The sequence below is a fragment of the Camelina sativa genome, chromosome 14 (assembly GCF_030686135.1).
Source record: "Camelina sativa cultivar CO46 ecotype springtype chromosome 14, ASM3068613v1".
Classification (NCBI taxonomy): domain Eukaryota; kingdom Viridiplantae; phylum Streptophyta; class Magnoliopsida; order Brassicales; family Brassicaceae; genus Camelina; species Camelina sativa.
In genome coordinates, this window is record NC_141893.1 from 6,400,621 (window position 1) to 6,417,501 (window position 16,881).

General features: G+C 38.6%; 4 protein-coding genes across 5 annotated transcripts; 1 reads left to right on the plus strand and 3 right to left on the minus strand.

Annotated features, from left to right (window-relative positions):
• Positions 1-1,310: 1,310 nt before the first annotated feature.
• On the plus strand, positions 1,311-5,024 carry LOC104740166 (MACPF domain-containing protein At1g14780). The gene is made up of 8 exons (XM_010460694.2): positions 1,311-1,824; positions 1,937-2,181; positions 2,688-2,901; positions 3,218-3,292; positions 3,376-3,559; positions 3,661-3,830; positions 3,972-4,036; positions 4,151-5,024. Exons 1-8 carry the CDS (start codon positions 1,546-1,548, stop codon positions 4,815-4,817), a joined length of 1,899 nt encoding a protein of 632 aa, XP_010458996.1. The 5' UTR covers positions 1,311-1,545; the 3' UTR covers positions 4,818-5,024.
• Position 5,025: 1 nt separating this feature from the next.
• LOC147927886 (RNA-dependent RNA polymerase 1-like) lies at positions 5,026-9,271 on the minus strand. Of its 2 annotated transcripts, none has more exons than XM_087485634.1 (4): positions 8,787-9,271; positions 6,283-8,683; positions 6,036-6,186; positions 5,026-5,940 (listed from the first exon to the last, which is right to left on the minus strand). In XM_087485634.1, exons 2-4 carry the CDS (start codon positions 8,640-8,642, stop codon positions 5,122-5,124), a joined length of 3,330 nt encoding a protein of 1,109 aa, XP_087341760.1. In that variant the 5' UTR covers positions 8,643-8,683; positions 8,787-9,271; the 3' UTR covers positions 5,026-5,121. The 2 variants fall into 2 exon arrangements, with proteins under 2 accessions (XP_087341760.1, XP_087341761.1); XM_087485635.1 differs by having other exon boundaries at positions 6,283-8,651; positions 8,787-9,171.
• Positions 9,272-9,559: 288 nt separating this feature from the next.
• On the minus strand, positions 9,560-12,003 carry LOC104740167 (uncharacterized). The gene is made up of 7 exons (XM_010460695.3): positions 11,175-12,003; positions 10,979-11,065; positions 10,829-10,873; positions 10,629-10,724; positions 10,409-10,510; positions 9,928-10,082; positions 9,560-9,835 (listed from the first exon to the last, which is right to left on the minus strand). Exons 1-7 carry the CDS (start codon positions 11,733-11,735, stop codon positions 9,754-9,756), a joined length of 1,128 nt encoding a protein of 375 aa, XP_010458997.2. The 5' UTR covers positions 11,736-12,003; the 3' UTR covers positions 9,560-9,753.
• Positions 12,004-12,901: 898 nt separating this feature from the next.
• On the minus strand, positions 12,902-13,621 carry LOC147927887 (uncharacterized). The gene has a single exon (XM_087485930.1). It carries the CDS (start codon positions 13,619-13,621, stop codon positions 12,902-12,904), a length of 720 nt encoding a protein of 239 aa, XP_087342056.1.
• Positions 13,622-16,881: the final 3,260 nt, after the last annotated feature.

Sequence of the window (16,881 nt, forward strand, 5' to 3'; positions counted from 1 at the left end):
TCGTAGATATATATATTTGTACTCTACTGTTTCTTGTCGACTGTGTATATGTGACCCTTTTTTAAAATTAAAACCAATTCATATTTGTCTGTTTCCTCACCTTGAATGAAAAAAACAATTCACCAAACACCATTGTCACTACATGTAATTTTACCTTTAAACCATGACCTAGTTCGGAAATCTAAAATCGTAAATGTTTATTACAATTTGAACCATTTATTATACTCGACATAGAAGTCAAGCTTTAAAGCTGATATATCGAGCGGAGGGTTAAACAATATGCAACTTGATCTTCTTGTTTTGTGTGGGTGTATATACCGACATTGCTTTTGTGTTTATCTTTATATATGCTGCGTGTACGCGATTTCGTAAGTCACATCAGCTTAATATATACTGTGTGTGTGTGAAAACAGAAGCATATTAAGAGAAAAGAAGAGGCAACTTCTGATGCTTTTATTACATAAGGAATAGACGTTAGACATTGCTATCAAAAATTTAACCAATCAGTCAAACAAGTTTTTGAAATATAGTCATGTTCATATTATTTAGTTTTATCACCTACTAAACTGAGAAATTTGGATCGGGTTAATTAGCCGTGCGGACTACTTCCCCTAAATCTTGAAAAACAAAAAAAAATTCATTGATCGATAACTATGATCAAAATTAAAAGGTAGGGCGTTACGTATATTTTACTACTACTTTGCATAACAAAAATGGAATGATTGAATCTGATGGGAAATGGTTAAGAGAAATAAGAGAATAAAAGCTGTTTTGTTTAACTTTTAGATTAATGTACAAATTGTTTATGCTAAATTGATATCTCTCTTATAGATAAGATATGACTTTCGAAACTCTTTTCTTCTTCTTCTTGAGACGCGGGTTAATGGTCAAAGGCTCTTTGGTTTTGTTGTTTTATGGAAATATATATGCAATTCTTATTGCAACAACACAAAAATTTCTAAAAGCCTTACATCGTTAAAATCGCATTGACGAAAACAAAAATAATCCTACATCGAGTCATCAACCATAATAACTGCGTCGACTTCGTAAACATCTAGTAGCAGAATTTTGGCATGACTTCTTCGTACGGCTAACTCCCATACACCCATCATACAGTTACCATGAGGAAGTAAAGAGCAAATGATTTTTAAAAATAAAAAATAAAAAACCAAATAACGTTACTAGTTAGCTTTTCCTCCCTTGAATTATGTACAGTTTAATTTCTACTAAAATCAATATATTGTTTTCATTTATTTTAAATATTCTACCATTGCAAGTAATATATTTACGTGTTTTCCCGAAGACTTCGTAAACGATGGTGTTATTATTCGTCGTTTTCATACTTTTGGAATTATCAGATAATCATAGCATCACGTTCTTTTTTTTCTTCGTCAGTCCAAGATTAATACTTATAATAAGTTTTGATTAACCATCATTACAAGCAATCAATAATTAATTAATATAATTTATATTAGTATATATACAAATGCTTCTTTTTCCCAGCCAAGACTTGCAGCTTTTACTATATACCAAAAGGAAACAGAGATGAACAAAGAAGGAGGCGGCGCCGGCCGCGGAGACGTGGTTGAAACAGCGGTTAAGAGTCTTGGCAAAGGGTTCGATTTAACTGCGGACTTCCGGTTAAAATACTGCAAAGACGGCGACGTTGACGCCGGAGATGACAGATTAGTTGTCCTCGACGAAACTCAAAACAGAGAACTGCACGTTCCTGGTTTCGGAGCTGTTCAAAATGTCTCCTCCGATATAAACTGCGACAAAGGAGAACGTACTCGATTCCGTTCCGACATTCTTGATTTCAACAAGGTCCTTACAGTTTCTTCCTTGATATAATGAGACCAAAACTTTTTAATCATAGTCTCATAAAGATATTTACATTACATTCGTGTGTATGTGTGTGTTGTTTCCGGTTATTCAGATGTCGGAGTATTTTAACCAGAGGTCGTCGGTGACCGGGAAAATACCGTCGGGAAACTTCAACTCGACGTTTGGGTTTCAAAGCGGGTCATGGGCAATAGACGCCGCAAACGTGAAATCTTTAGGTCTTGACGCTTCTGTCGTAACGTTATTTAATCTCCATATACACAATCCCAATCGTCTGCGTCTCACTGATCGCGTTCGAAACGCTGTTCCGTCTTCATGGGATCCACAATTATTGGCCAGGTCAGTACCACACATGCTTTTTTTTTTACATTGACTAGTAGGCATAGCTACCTCATTACAAGCACAAACGTATGTATAAAATGAAAAATTTCTGAACTTTGGACAATTTTTTAAGTTGAATTGTGTGATAAAGAACAGCTGTGGCATTTTTGACTAATTCTATGTTATCAATTAAATGTAGAATATCCGTTTTTTTCCCTATCTTTTGAGAAGTTAAATTCAATTGTCAACGTTTCCAACTAAGAAGATCATACCGAAGAATGAGGAAGTTTCTTTATAATTTTATTTTTCATTGAATTGAAGTTAAATAAATAACTAATGCTAAAACGTTGAATAATTGTAAAACTGAAAAACTGAACATTATTTGGAGAAGACTTTGAAACAATAGTGTAAACTATATAGCTTGTTTCCAAAAACAAATTTTATAAAATTCTCTTCATACTTCCGTAATAATTTGTCATTATTAACGTAATAATAGATAAATAAATTTAATTTGAAAAGGACAGGTTTATAGAGAGGTATGGGACACACGTAATAACTGGGGTGAGCGTAGGAGGACAAGACGTGGTGGTTGTGAGACAAGACAAGTCTTCCGATCTCGACACTGACCTCCTCCGCCATCATCTCTACGATCTCGGCGACCAGTTGTTCACTGGCTCTTGCCTTCTATCTGCTCGCCGGCTCAAGAAGGCCTATCACCACTCACACTCTCAGCCCAAGGTCAACTTCAATAATTGCTTCGTATTATTGAATTCAAAGTACAACTTAGCAATCAGCATTATGCATTTGATCAATATTGAAATTTAATGATTTTGTGAAACAAAAGACGCGTACAAAGATAAGAGTAATAATTCTTGTTTACATACAAAATGGTTTACATATAGAGCAAATAATTTATTTTTATTGCATGTATTTTTAGTATTTTTGGTTGAATGAGTTAGATTAACGTTTCATGGTTATCGTTACTTGTATATATATATGGTGAAAGTCCAACAAAAGCTTTCATTTAATCCAATTTGCTACGTGAATATTGCAGTTTCCGGAGGCATTCAACGTCTTTGATGACAAACAAACCGTAGCTTTCAACAATTTTTCGATAAACTCCCAAAATGTAAGTAAGTTTCATATATCAAATCTAACATAGCCAATTGTATTTTTTGAATGGCCATATATAAAAGAACAATTTGTGTGCAGGGAATAACGGTTATATGCGCTAAAAGAGGAGGAGACGGAAGAGCAAAGAGCCATAGCGAATGGCTAATAACAGTACCGGATAAGCCCGACGCGATCAATTTCAACTTTATTCCAATTACATCACTCCTTAAAGACGTCCCTGGCTCTGGTCTTCTCTCTCATGCCATGTCTCTCTATCTTAGATGTAAACTATTCTTACCTCTGATATTTTGAGTATCGAATGAAGTCGATAGACTCGTTAGGTTGGAAAATGATTTGAAGGAGTAATTTGGTGCTTGTGAACAGACAAGCCGCCGCTAATGGACCTACAGTATTTCTTGGACTTCTCTGGACCAAGAACGTGGGCTCCGGTTCACAACGACCTTCCGTTTGGTGCGGCGCCAAATATGGCTTCGGCGTATCCAGCTCTTCACCTCAACTTCATGGGTCCCAAACTATACGTTAATACCACTCCCGTACGTTTTCATCATATGAATCTCTTATCTTTGTATCTATATTGCTTAATTACATCTTTGTTTCTTTCACAATATTACTTACTAACATGTAAGATAGCAGTAGTTTTACTAATTGTGGCGGTTTTACTATTTTCGGTTTAGGTGACTAGCGAGAAGAATCCAGTAACCGGAATGCGATTGTTCCTCGAAGGCAAGAAATGCAATAGGTAAAAGAAGTTAACCAAAATCCTAACAAAATGCGTTACGTTTTCGTTTCTTTATAACATAATATTTATGCAAAAGGTGTATATTAATGAAACAATAAATTTTATGGTTATCAGGCTAGCTATACATCTACAACACCTAGAGAATACAAGAACTACGGTTGGGGAAAAGATCACCGACGAACATATATGGAGAGGCTCCGATCAAATTACCGACAATGATCGCTACTTCGAATCACTAAACGGTAGGAAATTCTCACATGTGTGTACGGCTCCGGTGAAGTACGACCCTAAATGGATCACAACAACACGCACTCACAAGTCCCAAAATGACGTGGCTTTCATCGTCACCGGAGCACAACTCGAAGTGAAGAAACACGGCTCAAAATCCGTTCTCCATCTCGGTCTCCGTTTCACCAAAGTCTCCGAGCACCACGTAGTTCAGAGTAATTGGGTTCATGGACCAACTGGGACTTCTCAGAAATCGGGACTCTTTTCTTCTATGAGCTTGCCCTTGACTAGTGGGAGTGTTCATCATAATATGGCCAATAAAGACAAAAACGAAGTCATTTTGGATTCAGGTGTCTTCCCTGGAGGACCTCCCGTGCCGGCGAATAACAAGATTGTGAAATTTGTTGACCTCTCGCAGTTATGTCGAGGACCTCAACATAGTCCTGGTCATTGGTTGGTCACTGGAGTGAGGCTTTACTTGGACAAGGGAAAACTTTGCTTACACGTCAAATTTGCTCTGCTACATCGCCAACGTCTCCTTGCTTCTTCTTGAAGCAAAAACAACATTAATTTTTGGATACGATTATTCTCTTTTTTTCCCTCCAAAATTGCGACATTGATTTCTTGATTTTGGAGTGTGTATATATAGAGGCTGTGGAGTGAGTTTTGTTTGATGGGACTGGCTCATTCAGAGACATTGTTTATGTACATACACATATATGTTGAGAGGTTGAAAAATATAAACTATTAGTTATCACTAGTGGAGAAAGTAGAATCTTCTAATAGAAATTGATGTTTTTGCACACAAACTAAACATTTATGTACATAGGAAACTCATAACCAAAGTAGAAAATAAATCAACTCAAACGCATAACACGGCCTAACCGCTCGAGCGTCTCCTGCCGCTGACGCCTCCCAACATTGGCCTTCTTGATCCTCGCAAGCTTATCATAAACGATCCACGCAAAACTCAAGAAATGGTCGCGATTCAAACCTTCATTATAAACTCCCCAGTAACTTGAGTGGTACGTTACATGATACCAAGCTGAAGCCTTTGCTGATTCATCAAAGACATTCTCCTCTTCAGTGGAATTGAACCACGACAAAGCTTCTTTCCTCAACGCCCGAACCGCTCTTCCTATAGATTCAGCGTCCCGTCTCTTGGTGAATGACTTTGACATCCTCATGATACCACCACTAAGTATCTCAGCCTCAGTCTTAATCCCATAATAATCCATCAAATTACCTAATCTGTAATCATAATTTCCCTTGTGAAAGAAAGCTTCATCAAGATACTCCCCAAATCCGTCAACTTCCATGTCTTTATCATAAGACTTTGAGGCCACATCAAGAGTAAATGATCTGATCGAGATCAATGGTGGGGCTCGCTCTTTTACCTCTCTAAAAAGCTTACCGATCACGTTCTTCGACTCGTAAGTTGACTTATCCGGTTTCTCCATAAAATCAGGATAGTCTTTCACATAAAGATGTTGCGGTATCTCAGCTGCCACGCCAGTTTTTGGGAAATCAACCGCTATTGAAAACTTCCTTGCAAGCTCAATGCATGGGTCACTAAACGCCTTGAGTGGTTCCTTATCCGCAAAGGCGGTATGAGCATTCGCTATGATCCCTAGACTATCATTCACAATGTAGTTCGCAAAGTACTCTTCAACTTCCTAGAAACCGATTTAGCCAAATCAAAAATCAATCTACCAACGCATAAAACAATAATAAGCAGAGTGATACAGAGTTTTTTTTTTTGTTTTTTTACCTCAATAGTGACATCATGATCCAAGATTTGAGCTGGTTCAGGAGTGTAGTCCATTGGTTCAGATGTTCTTGGTGGAATCAATTCATGATCCCAGCATACAAAGTATATATCTCCATCTAAATCACTCCCAGAACATTCATTTGGGTGTGGCCTATGCACAAAATAACACAAGATTCCAATCAACGTCCAAGACTTTAACAAAAAACCAAAAGCTCGTCAATAAAATAAGTACCAAGAAAATTCTTACCTCGAGCCCTTTTGAGGGAACACAACGCAGTCCACCATGTGATTCAAAGCTGGTACATTAACAGCTTGTAGAACACGCACGTCACCAGGATGCAGGCATGGGTTTTTCGCAACAACAACAGGTCCAGTGACGATGTACCGCCTTCCTGGCATCATTGGATTTGAATACTGCACGACCACCTGACCATACTCCAGCGTTCTGGTCTCGTCTAGGCATCCCATCATAGATCTTCCACCAGAAATGAAAATTCGAGTTTTTGTCCGTAGTTCCAACAACTTAGATGCTCTGAAGTTCTGAAGCATCATTGAAAGGAAAGGTTCGGCGTCAGGTTTATAGCCACACAATATCAGTTCCTTGAGAATATTTGTGTTCTCCCCTGGAGCCATTAAACCAAGAGCTTCGTGAGCCTCCAAAGGATTCGTTAAAATTGCGTCGAGCCGATCCACAACCTCCCTTTGTTTCTTCTCAAAGACATTGTCTTTAACTCCTAAAGTAGACAAAAGAGTAATTAGCTGTCTGTTCATATAACAAGGTTGGTACTTGCTCCACGCCAAAACATCAAGCTTTGTGTTCCCTGACTCAAATTTACTCATACTCTTCCTCAAAGACAGTTTCTTTGATGAGTATGGATCCACAGCCACCACTCCTTTATACCCGCCATAACGTATTTGAAAAGCCGACGGAGAAAACTCTGTTAGACCACATTTCTTCGCTACCTTTCTAGCAAACTCAGCTGAGATCTTTCCTATTCCATCGGAAAACACATAGCGTGTCCCTAAATACATGATCTCAACATCAGGAATCACTTCAATCTCATCACTCCTAACATTAAGTGTCTCTCTGGACGAGCTAAAAGATTGGCCAAGCCTTGCAGCATATTTAGCTACGTTTCTTATATGGTCAAAATCACCCATCCAAGCTCTGATACGTGCTGCTGTAAGCCCGTCTATTGGTGCAAACATCCACGCGGAGTTCTCCCGCAACTGGCTAGAAGAAAAAGCTAGAAACTCAAACTTCTTATCTCCTATAACAATCCCATCTCGAAGAACAGAATATATCCTGTCGTATAACTTGGTTCTTCTTAGAGTAGAAGAGCGCGGAGACAGATCCGTGGAACGAACTTTTCCAAGATCTTCATCAACAAATGATACCCTGAGGAAGTTGTTGATATACTTGGAGTAATGTCGAAGCACACGATTCGAAACATTCACCTCTGGTCCAAGGAAATAGACTCTTGCTGGTGTAACTTGAACTCGATACATATAAACAAGTCCATCATCCAGAGATATGGTAGGAGACAGTGGAAGCTTTTTATTCGAGGTCAGCTTCTTGTACTCTTCGCGGAGCCAACGAGCAGGCTCATAGCAACATTCACCAAGGTGATAGAGTTTTTCAAGACAGTGATCTATGAGAGCTCTGTCATATTTTTTTGGATTAAGCAACTGATAGAAGTCAAGATCAAGAGCTGGACCGGGGAGACAAGCGTTCTGCACCAATGTATTAACTTTAAACAAGATCTCAAAAGGCAGAACAAACCCTGGAGGAGGATCAACAACGATTACTAGCTTGTTAGCATTAGATGAGTAGCTAGAACCGGATTCAATGAGAAAACTGCTGGCTCTGTGCTCTGCATAGTTTGGAAAATTCTCTTTGAAGTCAGGAACATTGAGATGAACCGGAAGCTCTAAACAGAAGGCTGTTGATTGACCTATACAAGAAGATGAAGTGAAATCTGTAGTTCTTATCCACTGCTCATCAGACCCATCACTGTAAAAATCCATCAATCCAAACAAAAGGTTAACAGGTTGATCCTCTTTCTCAAAGATCTTAGGAGCACCAATCACCTGAATCACAAGAAACTTCGAAGATCGTCCTTGCGGTGAATGCAAATCGATCTGCCATATATTCTCATACGAAAGCTCTAGACGATAGTCCTTTTGATACCAAGACATGGCAAAATGCAGTTTCCTCATCCCAGTTCCGAACGAGACACAAACGTTTTGAGCACTCCATAAAGTTAAAAACTTTTTAGGTGAGACTTGACAACCAAAGTACATCTTTAGATCAGAGATGCTGTGCAGTGAAGCTCTTGGTTTTGGGACAATGTCTTGTTCCATTTCGAAAGCCTTGAGATATGATCTACCATAGTAAAGTCCTTCAGCGGCCTTGGTGATGATCAGCCTGGCATGTCTCTCGAATGTGAATTGAACAATGGCGAAGACTCTTGGACCACCTTTCTTTGGTTGTCTGACTTTGATGGCGTAAACAGTGCCTGAACCAGTGAGCCTTTCGAGGAAGTTCTTAACATCGTCAGCGCTGACACCAACAGGGAATCCAAAGACTTGAATTGTCTTCCCCATCTTCTTCTTCTTCTCATACAAAAAAACTAATTCTATCAAACCTAAAAACAAGATTTTTGAAGAACCTAAGATCACTGAAACAAGAACACGAACTAACGCAGGTTAAAAAAAAAGAAAAGCAGAGGGATTTAAAGTTAAACATACCCGAGGGCGATGACTGATCTCTGTTCTTGTGTCAGTTTCCGTCGACTTTGATTATGGTGGCCTTTGGATTCTCACTAACACTGGGGACCAAAGAAAGACCCAAGTTCCATAATTATCCAAAGAAAAAAGAGAAGAGAAAGACTAAAGTCCAGCGACCAAAGTCCTTCTCGTCTTCTAAGGTTCCTTATTGGCCGAGCACTAATCCTCTGTTTCGCGTAGCAAGTAAACTCCGACCTAGGTTGCGTCAGATTGCTGACGTTAGTATAATAGAGTTTAATCGGACGGTGGAGGGAAAGGTCTCATTGTCATTGATGTATTATTAATTATGATTAAATGTTGTTTTAGGAATTTTAGAAGGATAATGAATGCAACTGTTGAACGATTTGATCAGGATTTGTTTAAAGAGCCTTTAAAAAAGGAAGTAAGTATATTCGTTAACGAAAAAAATATACAAATCTTAGTAACGAAGGAGTTATTTTTAGGATTTGATAAAACACTAATTTGGGCAAATAGCATAAATAAGCAAATAAAATATTTGCAATCGTACTATCGTAACTATCATCAAAGTGAAAAGGGAGGACAATGTGGGATCCAGTAGTTGAGTGTGTACAATAATTGTTGAGTCCAAATTAGTTCTCTGTGACTGTGACCATTCTAAAGCAATCTGAAAATGTGACCATTCTAAAGCTATCCCCTAACCCACAGTAATTGCTTCGTTGATTAACCAAGCCGGTACAAATTCGAACCGGGAAATTAACAAGCGTGGGGATGAGTTTTCAGATTTCAGAGAACAACTTTATGAATGAAAGTAACAAATTTTGGTCAAGTAGAAGAATAGAATACCCTCGAAAACAAAAAAAAAAGAAATAATGAGACATATTCTTGGCTCAAATCTCTCTCTGATAATAATACAGTGATCCCCTGTGTCAAGAATTCAGAAGAAGCAAAGTGAGGGGGGGATTCAAATTCAGAGAAGCATCTCCGCGATCTGAACAGCATTCAGAGCAGCTCCTTTCCGTATTTGATCTCCGCAGACGAATATGTCCAGCCTGAATTTATTAAGTTGTATCCTTTTTAACCAAACTGAAAGAACAAAAGAAACTCATTTGCTTCAAGTTCAATAGAAAGAGTGAGACTTTACCCGAAATTGCCATCTTGAGACACGTCTCTCCTGATCCTACCAACGGCGACATCGTCTTTGTTTGAGACATCTAGTGGAGTAGGGAAAGTATTAGAAGCACGGTCGTCTATTATATAAACTCCAGGTGCTTTTTTCAGGATCTCCCTTGCTGTGTTCTGTTAAATTACAGTTTGAAAAACCGTTATAACCTCAACCAAAAACTTGATTAATAAATTTGTTAGCAAAACCACTCTGCAGGTGCCTAGAGAACTATCAGAGTCTACTTATGCTGATATTACATGCAGCTTCTTTACACTATTCGACAGGTATATGATTCCTTGTAATGTAACAGTATAAAATTGACCATACTCGAGGTTTAAGCCATGATTCGAATTGCCCTATCAGTGACTAAAATCATTTAGGAAACACAGAACAACTATGCTTCAAGAACTTGAAATACTGCTTCAGTACAAAACAGGTTTCATGAGTATTAGTACATCACCTCATCGAGAGGGCTCTCAAACTGGAGATTTACACTCTCTGCATGCGCACGCATAACTGGAACACGTATACACGTTGCTGTTACTTTGACTTCTGTGTCATTCTGTGAAGAGCAAGAAAGTGGTGAGAGACTTCTAAGCACACTCAACAATTTGGACAAAAGAACACAGTGAAATGAATACAAACTAGATCTTAAGTTTTTTGAAATCAAACCCACTCACCCAGATCTTCCTTGTCTCCTTCACAAGTTTCATTTCCTCTTCGTTGTAACCGTTTTCAAGAATAGGAGCATTATGCGAAAACAAGTTAAATGCATACTGCAGAACAACATTAAAACCATCAATCAAATTACACAAAAAGGATTTCAAAATCAACACATTCGAAAAAGTAAAAACAAACAATAAGCAAATTGAGCAATCACCTGCTGTCCGAAGATGTTACAAGTCGGAGGTTTACCCTCTAAAACCTAAGAAAAACACACCAATGCAAAAGAAGAAGAAGAAGCAGAAACACTACTCAGCACAATCATTAAACAATGTCAATTCAAAGAAGGCTGAAATAGAAACAAAACCTCGCGTGTCTGCTGAACAAGCTCTTCCATAGCTGCAGCACCAGCACCACTCGCTGCTTGATATGTACTAACCACCATTCTCTTCACCTATTAGAACCAATCCAAACGTTATTCAAATCACACAAAAGTCTACACATTGGTTCTCTACATACCCCTTAAATTGGATTTTTAGATTTCAGTAAGATAAAAACCAAACCTTTGCGTGATGATGAAGAGGCGTAACAGCCATCAAACATATAATAGTGGAGCAATTAGGGTTTGCAATCAAAGCACCTTTCCCCATTCCAACTTTAATCCCTTTCATTGCTTCAGGATTCACTTCAGGAATCACAAGTGGAACTCCCTCAACCATTCGAAACGCAGAGCTGTTATCAACAACAATGGTTCCTTTCTCCGCCGCGAGAGGACCAAACTCCTTGCTTATAGATCCACCGGCACTGAACAAAGCGATGTCTACTCCATCGAAGCTCTCCGCAGTGAGCTCCTCAACCGTGTAGTCTCGGCCGTCGAAGGCGACGCGTTTCCCTGCGGATCGTTTCGATGCGAGCATCTTGACGGAGCTGTAAGGGAAGTCTCGATCGGATAATACGGAGAGGAATTCTTGTCCGACGGCTCCGGTGACGCCAACGACGGCGAGAGATGGCGCGGATTCTTGGAGAGACATTTTGACCCTTGACGCGTAGGCTCTGGGTTTAGCTTTGAGAGGAAGGCGAGAGAGGAAATGGGTTTGTGTGGTTTGGTGAGTGAACGTCGCCATTGTCGCCGCCGTGAGGGAAAGAGAAGGAGTGAGAGAGATTTAGGAGGCGGCTGTGATAGAAAAAGTTTGGGACTTTATTAAGAGTGTTGTTGTTGTTAGTGGAGTTTGCCAACATCTTCAAAAGTCAAAACGGAAGGGTTTTTTTAACTTAAGAGATAGAAACAGCAGGATGTTTGAAATTGGTCATTTACCAGATTGAGTATATTCACACAACTTTCTCATGTGTTTCATTTTCTTCTTTTGGAAATATAAAGTTGTTGAAAAGTTCTTTGTAGATTGCAAACTGTTATTCAATTAAGGACACACCTATAGCTAACCTTGGAATCTTGCAACAAGAGACATTATTGTTTCTAAGCATCGGCAATGGTGGACACTTGGTTTTGGTCCCCAAGTTTTATAATATAATTACGAGAGTTTCTTATTTTTAGTATGAGCATTGGTGTCTATTTGTATTTGGTCCCCCGAATAAATTAATTATATTTTCAAAATTTAGAAATTTTATTCAACTTAAAAACAAAAACAAAAACAGAAAACATAAAACATAAAAAGAAAAACAAACATTTTATTCAACTTATAGAAATTTTAAAATTAATCTTCATTATCTTGAAGATGTCCAAATTTAGTCCAAATATGCTCAATCAAATCATGTTTTAGTTGGTCATGGGCTTGTTTATCCCGAAGTCTTGTTTGGCGAGTAATCGTAGTGCCGATATTTGAACCCACACCGGCGGCACCAACGGTATATGTTTGATCCATATGTTCTCCTTGTTAAAATTCAGAAACAATGTTTCGGTAACTGTATGCATGGCGTTCATCTTCGACAATCATATTATGGAGTATTATGCATGATCTTATAACATTTGCCATTTTGTATTTATCCCATAAACGAGATGGATTTTTAATAACGGCGAATCTAGCTTGCAAGACTCCAAATGCACGCTCAACATCTTTCCGCACAGCTTCTTGTTTTTTAGAAAAAAAGAGATTTTTCATACCTTGTGGAAGTCGGATAGATTGAATAAAAGTGGCCCAATTTGGATAAATCCCATCAGTTAGATAGTACGCCAAATTGTACTCCCTTCCGTTGACAACGTAGTTGACTTCCGGAGCTTGACCGGTTATTATGTCATCAAAAACATTAGATCGATCAAGAATATTAAGATCGTTCATAGTACCTGGAGCTCCAAAAAAGGCATGCCATATCCAGAGGTCATGATTGTAGGTTTTCCGGTTGACCGTGAATACATGCCTTTCCAAGCAGTGGGACAATTCTTCCACCCCCAATGCATACAGTCAATGCTCCCAATCATCCCGGGAAATCCACGCTGTTCATTTTGATAGAGTAGTCTTTCTAGATCCTCCGGTGTAGGACGTCTTAGATATTCATCCCCAAACACTTGGATGATGCCGGCGGTAAACTCGTGCAAACACATCCGAGCTGTTGAAGCACCAATTCGTACATACTCGTCAACACTGTCAGACGAACTACCATATGCCAATTGACGAATTGCTGCAGTACATTTTTGTATAGGTGAAAGACCAGCCCGTCCGGTTGCATCCTGGGTTTGGCGGAAATATTCGATTTCGGTCGAGAGACGTTGTAAAATTCGCATGAACAATGGCTTGTGCATGTGAAACCGTCGCCGGAATAAATATTCTGGAAATGTTGGAGTGTCACTAAAATAATCATTCCAAAGATTATTGTGGCCTTCTTCCCGGTTTCGCTCGATAAAAATCCGTTTGTTTGGCTGGTTTGGTTCCGGAATAATATGCGAAGCATCATAAATATTTTCTAAATAAGCATCAAAATTATCACCATCATCTCCTTGGTAGTGATAATGAGCATCATCTCCTTGGTAGTGATAATGGTTTGAAGATGATCCCATTTGGAAAAAAATTATTAGAAAGAGTAAACTTGTGTTTAAGAGAAAGAGAGAGCTTGTATTGATCTTGTGATAGTGTGAATGAATTTTGCCAAATTGATGTGGACGCATATATATAATGAAAGTCAAATTGATCTTGTGATAGTGTGAATGCATTTTGCTCTGATTGAAATGTGTAACCCGTGATACAACTTTTACAAGTATATAATGCCAAGTATACGACTTTTACAACTTTTACAATAACCCGTGTTTAACAGGTACGTAATAATGCCAAGAATCAAACCCGTGAGTTACCACTTTTACAAGTATATGTCGCCAATAATCAGAACCCGTGAGCCTCAACATCTAAGTTATTACATTAACAATATAACAAGAAGACATAACACACATCCGATGTATTACATGAACAATATACCAAGAAGACATAACACAATAGCCATTACACCAACAACCAGGACATCATTTACATTTCTAAACCTATTCTCTTTACGTAGCTCAGAAAAAGCATTTTCTAACATAACCAGCTTCTGTTCTGTGGCATAACTCTGGTCCCTAACATGGTTGATAGCTGATTCATAGTCATTGAATAAGGTTAAATAATCTACCTTCTGTGACAGCACTTCATATCGTCTATCCGCATCTCTCATCTCCTCCATTACAGCGACATCCCACCACTTGTGAATATGCATCTCTCCATCATCAACATTTGGGCATGTGAAGAACCTACAATAGGTAACACAGTTATCATATATAGTTAAGCTTAAACTTCGGATACATTAAAAACAGAATAGTATCGACAATCACACACCTTCTGTTATAGCAGTTGGACAGAATAGGATGAGCTCCACAGTAGCAAACCTTGGGGAATCCATGCTCAACCTCGGGTTGAGGTGGGTATTGACTCGACTCAGCCGTTAACCTCGACGTACTCTCTGCTTCATCCATAAGAATCAAAGCCTCCGGGTACCTATCATGCTCATAGGATGAGCTCCACAGTAGAAGCATATATGATTAATACTTTCATTAATATTTAAGATGAACTAACAATCTAATTAAGTTGGTTAATACAATAGCCGAGTTACTAGAAATTAAAATACACTTATATTGATTTAGTTTGAAACAGGAAATACAAATCAAACAAACAGGAAATACAAATCACATACATAAGCCGAGTTACTAGAAATTTAAGCAAGAAAAACAAACAACAAACACATGCTCTAATATCAGAAATACTGGGACACTATCTTGTTCATGATGACTTCTTCACTCGCATTCAAGGGTTCTTTTTTGGCTAAGAGAGTGTCTAGGATGGCCAGCTTCTGTAGTTTCTCCTTTTCAGCCAATTCCTCTTTCTTGACATCCCACATGCTCTTATACTCAGCAAGAGTCTTCATGTTTGTGGACTGAGCATTGTTCCTCTTCGCCTTCGCAGCCTTGATCCCTTGTGGCCTTTTCTCATGCTCCTCAACATTGCAGCTTGATGATTGTGAACCTTCAGTAGCTTGTTTCCTCTTCGTTGCAGGCTGAGAGGGGGGCGTGTTAATAGTGTTAAGGGTTAGAAATTTCTGCTCAAACCTTAACCGAAACCAACAATGTTCAAGGTTAAATCTCTTCTTATGGTCAGCGAAGTAGATATCATGTGCATTCTTTAAGATATCATTTTCAGAATGACCAGAGCTGTTCAGTCTCTCTGCAGCTGCGAATGCCGCACAGAATTTGTTAGTTTGGTCATTTATCTTGTGCCAACGCTGCTTGCAATGTGTCACCAGCATCTGTTCACCACCATTTCTAGCATGAGGAGTGTCATCATAGTATTTTTGAATCCTTTGCCAGTAGCTTCCTCCCTTTTGTTGATTTGCAACGATGACATCTTTTGAAATGTTGAGCCATGCGGAGATCAAAACTTCATCATCAGCAGGTGTCCATGTCTTTCTCTCCTTGCGCACCAATGGTGTTTCTTGAGAAAGAGTTGGCGCCTCAGAAGGTTGGGAGCTGTGAGGAGAAGGTTGGGAGCTGTGAGGAGAAGGTTGGGAGCTGTGAGGAGAAGGTTGTGAGCTGCTCTGTCCAGAAGGTGGATAACTTTCCCAATGAAAGTTTTCATTTAAACCACCTTCTTCTTGACTGCTAAGCAGGTTTAAGTAAGAAGAAGACTGAAAGAAGGGATTCGTAGAATCCATATGAAGAAGCGAGTAGAGTAGAGAAGGAATGAGCAGAGAAGCGAGTATAGAAGAGAAGTGATAAGCGAGTAAAAGTGAGAAGGGGTTACTAAATGAAAGAGATTTATGATGGAAATAGGAAGAAGATGGTTGGGGTTTAATAGGTTAAAAGGTAACTTGCAATAAGTAACAAAACATAAAGACCAAACAACCAATGTCTAATCACAATTTATGACAAGTACACATTATAACTACCAAATTAAACAAGAAACTATGAACAAACCACACTAAAATAAATCAACTACACAACAATCACAATTTATTAGAAGTAGACATTACAACTACCAAATGAAAAACCTAATGTAAAAAATCAATGTAAAATCATTTTAGCAACCATATGAGTACTTATCACACCTAGTTCGTATACATGTCGAAGCAACCATATCAATTACACAACAATCACCAAATTTAAAACCTATAATAGAGTTTCTATATACCAATGATCCGTTAAAAATTAAGACAAAAAAACCAAAATTTACCAAAATCAATGTTAAAAACAATTTTAGCAACCATAAGATTTGGTAAACTATCAACAGCAAACGACACAGACACAAAGACGTTCATAAGATGAACTTCGACATACTTAACTTCGAAGTTCATCTTACCAACGTCTTTGAAAATAGAACAAATCGACTTTTAGACAGAGACAAATCGATTTTTACACAGAGACAAATCAATCTTTACACATGAAAAAAAAGAACGAGACCGATAACCCTAATTCAATATCCCTAATTCAATAACCCTAATTCAATAACCGTAATTCGATAACCCTAATTCTCTAACCCTAATTCTCTAACCCTTATTCGATAATCAGTGATAATGAGAGAAATCTCATATTGGGGGAAGAAGACAAACCTTAATTACCACGATTGAACCGCCAGACAAGTTTCGGGAGACAGAGAAGATCGCTTCGGGAGAGAAGATCGGACCGCCGGACAAGATTCGAGACAGAAGATCGGATCGGCTTCAGGAGAAACAGAAGATCGGCTTCGGTAATTCGTCAAGAAATTCCGGTGAGAAGAACGGAACGGCTGCGTGAAATCGTCG